This window comes from Cherax quadricarinatus, chromosome 20, assembly GCF_038502225.1.
Source record: "Cherax quadricarinatus isolate ZL_2023a chromosome 20, ASM3850222v1, whole genome shotgun sequence".
NCBI lineage: Eukaryota > Metazoa > Arthropoda > Malacostraca > Decapoda > Parastacidae > Cherax > Cherax quadricarinatus.
The window spans coordinates 10,013,501-10,024,242 of record NC_091311.1 but is presented as its reverse complement, the minus strand read 5'-3'; the positions used below and the strand labels follow the sequence as shown (position 1 = coordinate 10,024,242).

At 37.7% G+C, this 10,742-nt stretch overlaps 1 protein-coding gene across 1 annotated transcript in view; it reads left to right on the top strand.

Annotated features, from left to right (window-relative positions):
- Positions 1-1,532: 1,532 nt before the first annotated feature.
- Positions 1,533-10,742, top strand: part of LOC128699909 (acetylcholine receptor subunit alpha-L1-like) — a 33,138-nt gene continuing 23,928 nt past the window's right edge. Inside the window, 1 exon segment of the mRNA XM_070086881.1 lies at positions 1,533-1,713. Within this exon segment, the coding sequence (XP_069942982.1) occupies positions 1,561-1,713 (153 nt within the window). The 5' untranslated portion in view covers positions 1,533-1,560.

The window sequence follows — 10,742 nt, the reverse complement described above, 5'->3', positions numbered from 1 at the left end:
GGAACGAAACAAGATTATTAACAACAATCAGCACGGATTCATGGAAGGCAAATCCTGTGTCACAAACCTTCTGGAGTTTTATGACAAGGTAACATAAGTAAGAAACGAGAGAGAGGGGTGGGATGATTGCATTTTCCTGGACTGCAGGACGACCTTCGACACAGTTCCTCACAGGAGATTAGTGCAGAAGCTGGAGGATCAGTCACATATAACAGGAAGGGCACTGCAATGGATCAGAGAATACCTGACAGGGAGGCAGGAATGGGTCATGGTACATGGTACACTGAGGATTGTAAGTTAGTAAGCTTTGATGTAACTGTTAGTAAAATTCCTTACACTGAAGTTGAAAGTTAGTAAGCTTTGATGTAACTGCTAGTTAAATTCCTAACACTGAAGGTTGTAAGTTAGTAAGCTTTGACGTAACTGCTACTTAAATTCCTAACACTGAAGGTTGAAAGTTAGTAAGCTTTGATGTATCTGCTAGTTAAATTCCTAACACTGAAGGTTGTAAGTTAGTAAGCTTTGATGTAACTACCCAGTTTACCAGACTACCACCATCAGATTAGTTATTTTTTTTTTATTTTCAGTTATTAGAAAAATATGACATGCCCTACCAGACTCGATTACTGAATTAAAATATGCATCACTAACTGTAAATTTGTTTCTTAATGGAAGATATAATGCTCGAAAGTATGGACTGGCTATGGGGAGTCCCTTCCGTCCGATGCTGACTAACTTACATCGAGTTTTGGCAAAGAACACTGCTGAAGAACAATGTTTTCAAAAAAAAAAAAAAAAAGCTGAGAAATAGAGATATGTTGCTTATGTTTCGTGCTTGTGGTCTCTTGACTAGAACACTGATTAATTATTACATATAAAACATGCATTAACTCTGGCTTTTAAATATCCCCGAATCGTGATCAGCAAAAGACTCTTTTTTCTTTTTCTTTCCTTTACTTTCATTCTTCTATTTTCTTCCTCCAACATTTCGATTTTCTCTGATAACTCGAGAATGCTACATTCATTTGGCTTTAAATTTTCCACGTTTATGTTAGGTAGAGATGAACAGATTCCTGGAACAATTGACATATTCATTTACCCTATGACCAATGCTCTTGAGCCAATTCCCAGCATCTTAGAAAGGTTCTGATAGCTTCCCAAACTCTCAGTGGCGTAATTTCTAAAGTTCAGAAATGTTGCCTCGTAACTCGGTGAGTGTAAAGACTGAAATTCATATCTGTATGTGCAGATTTGACTATTTAGTGTGTAAAATGGTGTGATTTTTTTTATTTCGGTTATACCACTTTAAATAAAATCCGTGACGGAAATAGATGACCTAATTTTTAAGTTATTTGTTGGTTAGCTGTATATTCTATGTATCTAGTGGTACAAATTCACATGTATTTCCAAGAGTACCCTGCTTCTGCTGTACACGTATTCTATATATCGCTTGATGCTTAACACTTTCTCTCTCTCTTTCTCCCCTTCTCTCTCTTTCACCCTCCTCCCGGCCACCCGTACCAATCACCCAGTGCTGACGGGGAATACATCATCACTACTATGACCAAGGCCGTCCTACACTACAATGGCATCGTCACCTGGTCGCCCCCTGCAATATTCAAGTCCTCGTGTGTCATTGATGTCCGCTACTTTCCCTTCGACCAACAGGACTGTTTCATGAAATTCGGCTCCTGGACGTACGATGGGTATCAGGTGGGTTCTTTACTTCCCTCTTAAACTGTGATGTTAGTTTCAGCCAGCAGGTTCCGTCACTGTGTTTAAGATTTGACAGTTTTGACAGTTATGATGTTGTGGTTATGCCAGTTATGATATTCTGGTTATGACAGTTATGATGTTCTGGTTATGTTATGGTAATTCACTGTATGTTATCATTCCAGTTGTTGTTGTTGTTGTTGTTGTTAATGTTGATGTTGTGGAGGCTGATGATGATGATTGTATTATTATTATTATTTTTATTATTATTATTATTATTATTATTATTATTATTATTATTATTATTATTATTATTATTATTATTATCATCATGATCATCATCATCATCATCATCATCATCATCATCATCATCATCATCATCATCATCATCATCATCATCATCATCATCATTACCACTTCATTATTTTAATAAATGGAAAGCTCTAACACGTAAGGTACATACAGCACATGCGAGGAGGTTATAAAGTTTAGTCCAAGTACCTCCAGTTTCCTGGATCAAGAGTTCTTCACCTCTCATCGGGGCATCTCCTTTGAAGTGTAAGCTTCCATCTGACTATTTATTTAAGAAGATTCATGTTATTATCACGATGTTACATATATATCTTTCTGTTAGAGGAAAAAACAGATATTAGGATAACATCGACTATGTTTTTTTGGTTTATTTTCATAACCTTTCCGTTTTATAAGTGTTACCCTCAAAAACTTTCCAGTATTTTTGTTTTGTGATAACCTCGTTGTGGTGTGCATGCTAATGACGTACCTTTTCTTAATTGCAAAAAAATACTCTAGTTCCTCTTGTTTCATTTCCAAATATTTAGTTGCTCAAGTTATCCTCATTTAGAGGTATCAGTATACATATCTTAAAGGCACAGCAGCTGCATTCAGCTCTCAGTTCTTGAAATTCCCTTTGGCAAATTTGTTAGGAGCTTCTCAGTAATAAGGAACTCGTTGGCTGCCTCATCAGGAGCTATGACTGAGAAATCAACATGGACTCTGGTATTATGAGTATATGGAAAATGTGAGAAATTCCTCCCATAATAGCACCTTTATAGCACCTTTATTTCTATTTGATTAACAATAGAACTCTAGAAATAATAAACGCAGCTTACGCTGAATTTGAGAGGCATCTGGGTGCTGACGTGGGAACTCTACGAAATTCCTTCTAAATCCAAGAAAATTATCTTCATTCATCTTCTAATTCTGTAGCAATAATGGAAATATAATGTCGCAGATGTCTGGCTCTTCAGCCGACTTCTGAGGAACTGGTTTAACGACGTTTTGATAGTTGGTTTCTCTCCTCGCAATATCACAATGTCAAGTCACTGTCTTTCTTTCATGGCCGTTCCAGTCCTCCCAACATCTTCTAAAACAAGAAAACATGTTTATTTTCTGCAGCTTCTATATTTAGGCTAAGATCCTTTCTTAATCAACGTAATGAAATTAGAATTATATCAAGATGTTAATCACCCAATACTCTATTATTATGCATCAAATTCATCTATTAGGAGGCATTTAAATAATTAGTTAATATATTTTATTAATTATACTCATCCGGGTAGATTAACTTACCTCGTACTTCCAGGGCCATTCCTCGTAAGATTGCTGCTACTCAATACATTTTCAGAATAGTAGGAATAATATGGAAATAATTTTAAACATTATATCCGTAATATGATGAAGCATATCGAAAGCATACGAATGTAACAATAATGTGTGTGTGTGTGTGTGTGTGTGTGTGTGTGTGTGTGTGTGTGTGTGTGTGTGTGTGTGTGTGTGTATTAGACCGGTCCAAAAAACTAAAGTTTAGAAATTGTTCGCTCCACAAGTTTTATTATGCTACACTGTCCCTAAGTAACATTCAGATCAATTTTCAGGAAATTTCGTTCAATTTTCTGGGTCGTACAAAAAGGTGTCTCTCACCGACAGAAGAGAAACTGAAGAAATTTTAAATTTTGTTCCTCTTTCGCTTAGCATAGTTCAAATTTTCTCTTAAAGCAGAATGACTGAATTAATAACCAGTTTTTTGCGCTTTGTTGAGCGCTAAACGAGTGAGTGATTTTATGTACATTGAAGAGGAGGAACCACGAGACATAAATAAAGCAACGTGTTTGTCATGAATTCTTGGATGAGAAATTGTTGGTTTTGATGGACCTTCGCCACTGGACGATGTATTCAACGGAAAAATCACTGAAAATGAGTGTATTCAACAGCTGTTTTTTTCCACTAAAAGTTGAAAAAAACGTTAATGTAAATTCTTAATCATATTCTCCCATCTTTTCTCTCTCGAATTCAGTAAAGAAAACATAGCGTCACAACAGAAAATCTCACGCAATTTGCTTCTCAAGTTGAATAAACATCGAAATTTGGCCCAAAACACCTCAAATACCATGGTTTTCTGGGGGGTTCCCAAGAAATTTCTGCGAAACAAACAGTTAATAACGTAATTTATTTCATGAGACTATTAGATTCAAAAGGAATTAGGTCTCTATCTTATATAGGGAAAAAAGCTATTAGCCTCTCAAAAGTATCTGGTCATGTCGGGTCGGGTTGTGTCGGGTCGATCATTTGTCACAAAAACTGCCAGTAAGAAGTCTCTCTGCTTACTGCGCTCGCTCGCTCGAAATAATGCTTCCTCGTGCCTACTTGTATAACAAAATAAGGTGGGACTTCAATCTGTCCCTCTCAAACTCAGCAATCACCCTCCTTCATTAGTCTCTCCTTGGTTAGAGCAGGGAAGCGACGACAGTGATCTGCCACGAGGCGAAGAAAGTACTGCTTCTCCTCCTCGTCCTTGGTCAGCGATGTGTTGAAAGTCTAAACGAGGGAAACAGCTCCTTCTGCTGCGTCGTTCATGACCTTCAAAGAGCCCGTAGACTTCATTTCCAGGAACGTCGTGCTCGTCTCCCAAGTTTCGGGGTCTTCATTCAAGAAGGAAGAGTTTTCCTTCACCTTCCTCAGCTCAGCAATGACGCTTAACATCTTCAGGGTCCTCTTAGTCATGAACTCCTCCAGTCCGACTCCGATCTCTGGGACACCTAGCGAGCAACGGGGACACCCTGGTTTCTTTTCCCATTTGAGGTTGGTCACTATCTGCGTTTTGTCGCAATCTCAACATTCTCGTCGAAGAACGCCAATCCAACCAGTTGCTCCATCAGATACCAGAGATGGAGTGGGAAGATGATGGCAGCAGCATTCGTGATCTCTTTGTCCGGATACGCTCAAAGGGTTTGGAGGAAGTCCAAGTTATTGCGAGCCTAGTTCCAGACCCGAACATAGATCAAGACGACGAAAAGATAGAGTTGGTTCCGCTTCAGGTGAAAAAATTGGGACATGCGAAGTACATCACCTCGCCTCGGAAGCTGGACAGTTGAGAAAAACTCGAGGGGACACCCTACAAACCATCACTCCGATGCACTTCTTGTACTCGGCGATGAGGATGCCATCTGTGATAGAGAGAAACCAAAGATGATGTTTTGCGCAACCTTTATGTAAGCATGAAACTGGCACACACTACAGGCTTATACAGTGGAATAAAAATTTCACTATATGTGTATATATATATATATATATATATATATATATATATATATATATATATATATATATATATATATATATATATATATATATATATATATATATATATATAGTATATATATATATATATATATATATATATATATATATATATATATATATATATACTTATATATATATATATATATATATATATATATATATATATACTTATATATATATATATATATATATATATATATATATATATATATATATATATATATATATATATATATATATGTATATATATATATATATATATATATATATATATATATATATATATATATATATATATATATATATATATATATATATATATATATATATATATATTATAGGGAGGTACCACCTCTAGAACTGTTCTGGGGACCCCTCATCCTCAGAGAAAACAATAAACTTGCTTCAGGGAAAACTCAAGGTTCTCCCTGAAGCTGTTTGAGAATTTTCTCCTACCACACCCCTATATTTCAAGTATATTTTATTTAAAGACAAAATACATTGGCCAAACAGTCACAAAAATACAATAGAAAGTAAAACAACATAGGTAACTCAGAGCTACATCTCGAATACTTCATCCAGCTTCCCTGCGGTGGGCTGCGTGCCCAGAATGCTGCAGGCATTTCCTCTCTGGATCGCAACACTGAGTCTCTGAAAGAGGAAGCTGGTCGCCCTGTGGTCACTGGTTTCTATGATGAGCTTTTCACCCAGCTCTTTGAGGAACTTTAGAGCACACTTTCCCCATGCTACAAGGGTCTCCGACCCTATTGGAATGAAGTTATAGCAAGGGGGAAGGTCTTCATATTTTCGGATCTTCTGGGTCTCCCTGTGGCTGGCAGCTCCACCCCCTTCCACTACGGAGTATGGCAAGTAGGTGTCTGCCAATGTGGCAGCACAGGTGTATTCCCAGGCAATCTGCTTTCCATCCTTCCAGGGTAGCATAGAGGCTCCATCAGGACGCTTTTGACTTCCATCAGACCTCTGTACTTGGGGTTCCCGTTGAGCTGGGCAACAGGCTGTGGCGAGGCTTCTCTTTATGATGTCATTGACCTCCTCATGTCTTGCACACTTCCCTTCTGCTGTGTAACACACGAGACCATGAAGTCCGAATTGATCAGCTGTCGCCCTTCCGCAAATACACCTATGTTCGGTGAGGATGGAGGCGGCTAGGCGAAGAGCAACATCAATCCGAATGGCCTGTGGGTCGAGACGTGTGCCCAGGGAGGAATTGGGAACAGCAAACAGGAAATCTCCTGAGTGTGGTGCCTTCACTGCCAGGAGACAAGCTTTGTCCTTTCCTGAAGCATTGGAGAGCATTGTGTTGGCGATTTTTTCCATGATCGGTTTGTCCCAGTGGGACTGTTTGTGCTATGTGGGAGGAGCTGGTCTACTGGAGGAGTCTGTAAGGGTGTCCCACCGAATCGCTGCTTCAGTAAACCTGGGGTCTTGAGCTCCTACCACGTCTCTCAAGATATCGGGAACTATCTTCTTGACTAATGCACTGGAAGCCAAACACGAAGACAGAAAAGCAGGTAAAGCAACATGCGTTACTTTGCGCTCCCCTATACCTCCCGGTCGCACTGGGAGGGTTGCCTGATCCCATTGCTCATCCTCTAGTGACAGGTTCAGTGCCTTCTGAAAAGTTGATCTCAGGTGTAGGTCATATTCATCGAGTGTTGGGTTGTCAAAAGAGGGTGCACACCTCAAGAAGTGAGTGAGTCTTGGCATAGTAAGACATCTTGTGAGGATGTATATATATATATATATATATATATATATATATATATATATATATATATATATATATATATATATGCAATAAGATCACAGTAAACAGGTGATTTCAGAATATGCAAAACAACCACTCTGAAAGAATAGAGAAATTCCAAGCGCTTTCGTGACTACTCACATTATCAAGGAACTATGAAAGTAAAGCATCCAAGGAAGGTATATAAGGGGGTCTGGCCAACACCTCACTATCAGATCCCACAACGGTTAAACACCTGACGCGCGCCGGCCCAACTGGACAGGTCCTTTGCACAACCACCAATAAACTATTCTACCCAAGAAAATTTTTAAAATTATTATTTGTCCAGTGTATTATTAAATTCTTCCCAAATTCTATTAATTATAAATAGATCTAATTTATATAAACCAAAGGAAATATTCATATTATTGTCAAAACTGCTTTTTATGAAACAAGATTCAATTATATTCCTGTCGACCATGGACTTGCTTGATACTACTTTCTCAACTTTTTGAAAATCAATTGGATGGTTAAAATCTCTTACATGAATAAATAGAGCATTAGAATCTTGTCCAGTTCTAATGCTATATTTATGTTGTTTTAATCTTAGTTCGAGATTTTTACCAGTTTGACCGTAATAAACTTTATCGCAAATTTTACAAGGAATCTTATAGACACATCCATCAGCATTTTGGGGGGAATTCTTTATCAAAAGTTTTTTTACTGTATCAAGATTTTTGAATACAACTTTAATATTAAAAGTCTTAAGAAGAGAAGGCATATCAACCAAGTTTTCATGGTAAGGGAGAACCAACATATTTTTAGTTGAATAAGGCTGGTTGTCCCTTTTTGGATTGTAAAAAGTATTTCTAGCAACTTCAAAAGATTTATCAATTACATTTCTTGGGTATTTTAAATCATTACCTATTTCATAAATTTTGGATATTTCCTCATCCTTGATAATGTGCATATTCTGAAATCACCTGTTTACTGTGATCTTATTGCATATATATATATATATATATATATATATATATATATATATATATATATATATATATATATATATATATATATATATATATATATATATATATATATATATATATATGTATATATATATATATATATGTATGTATGTATATATATAGAGTTTGGAAGTTAGGAGGAGGTGCGAGATTACCAAAACTGTTGTCCAGAGGGCTGAGGAAGGGTTGTTGAGGTGGTTCGGACATGTAGAGAGAATTGACCGAAACAGAATGACTTCAAGAATGTATCAGTCTGTAGTGGAAGGAAGGCGGAGTAGGGGTCGGCCTAGGATAGGTTGGAGGGAGGGGGTAAAGGAGGTTTTGGGTGCGAGAGGCTTGGACTTCCAGCAGGCATGCGTGAGCGTGTTTGATAGGAGTGAATGGAGACAAATGGTTTTTAATACTTGACGTGCTGTTCTAGTGTGAGCAAAGTAACATTTACGAATGGGTTAAGGGAAACCGGCAGGCCGGACTTGAGTCCTGGAGATTTGAAGTACAGTGCCTGCACTGTGAAGGATGGGTGTTAATGTTGCAGTTTAAAAACTGTAGTGTAAGCGCACCTTTGGCAAGACAGTGATGGAGTGAATGATGGTGAAAGTTTTTCTTTTTCGGGCCACCCTGCCTTGGTGGGAATCGGCCAGTGTGATAATAATAATTATATATATATATATATATATATATATATATATATATATATATATATATATATATATATATATATATATATATATATATATATATATATATATATATATATATATATATATATATATATATATTTCAACAAGTCGGTCGTCTCCCACCGAGGCAGGGTGACCCAAAAAAGAAAGAAAATCCCCAAAAAGAAAATACTTTCATCATCATTCAACACTTTCACCACACTCACACATTATCACTGCTTTTGCAGAGGTGCTCAGAATACAACAGTTTAGAAGCATATACGTATAATGATACACAACATATCCCTCCAAACTGCCAATATCCCAAACCCCTCCTTTAAAGTGCAGGCATTGTACTTCCCATTTCCAGGACTCAAGTCCGACTATATGAAAATAACCGGTTTCCCTGAATCCCTTCACTAAATATTACCCTGCTCACACTCCAACAGATCGTCAGGTCCCAAGTATCATTCGTCTCCATTCACTCCTATCTAACACGCTCATGCACGCTTGCTGGAAGTCCAAGCCCCTCGCCCACAAAACCTCCTTTATCCCCTCTTTCCAACCCTTTCGAGGACGACCCCTACCCCTCTTTCCTTCCCCTATAGATTTATATGCTTTCCATGTCATTGTACTTTGATCCATTCTCTCTAAATGACCAAACCACATCAACAACCCCTCTTCTGCCCTCTGACTAATGCTTTTATTAACTCCACACCTCCTAATTTCCACACTCCGAATTTTCTGAATAATATTTACACCACACATTGCCCTTAGACAGGACATCTCCACTGCCTCCAACCGTCTCCTCGCTGCTGCATGTACCACCCAAGCTTCACATCCATATAAGAGTGTTGGTACTACTATACTTTCATACATTCCCTTCTTTGCCTCCATAGATAACGTTTTTTGACTCCACATATACCTCAACGCACCACTCACCTTTTTTCCCTCATCAATTCTATGATTAACCTCATCCTTCATAAATCCATCCGCCGACACGTCAACTCCCAAGTATCTGAAAACATTCACTTCTTCCATACTCCTCCTCCCCAATTTGATATCCAATTTTTCTTTATCTAAATCCTTTGATACCCTCATCACCTTACTCTTTTCTATGTTCACTTTCAACTTTCTACCTTTACACACATTCTCAAACTCATCCACTAACCTTTGCAATTTTTCTTTAGAATCTCCCATAAGCACAGTATCATCAGCAAAAAGTAACTGTGTCAATTCCCATTTTGAATTTGATTCCCCATAATTTAATCCCACCCCTCTCCCGAACACCCTAGCATTTACTTCTTTTACAACCCCATCTATAAATATATTAAACAACCATGGTGACATTACACATCCCTGTCTAAGACCTACTTTTACCGGGAAGTATTCTCCCTCTCTTCTACACACCCTAACCTGAGCCTCACTATCCTCATAAAAGCTCTTTACATCATTTAGTAACTTACCACCTATTCCATATACTTGCAACATCTGCCACATTGCTCCTCTATCCACTCTATCATATGCCTTTTCTAAATCCATAAATGCAATAAAAACTTCCCTACCTTTATCTAAATACTGTTCACATATATGCTTCCATGTAAACACTTGATCTACACATCCCCTACCCACTTTGAAGCCTCCTTGCTCGTCCGCAATTCTACATTCTGTCTTACCTCTAATTCTTTCAATTATAACCCTACCGTATACTTTTCCTGGTATACTCAGTAAACTTATTCCTCTATAATTTTTACAATCTCTTTTGTCCCCTTTCCCTTTATATAAAGGGACTATACATGCTCTCCGCCAATCCCTAGGTACCTTCCCCTCTTTCATACATTTATTAAACAAAAGTACCAACCACTCCAACACTATATCCCCCCCTGCTTTTAACATTTCTGTCATGATCCCATCAGTTCCAGCTGCTTTACCCCCTTTCATTCTACGTAATGCCTCACGTACCTCCACCACACTTACATTCTGCTCTTCTTCACT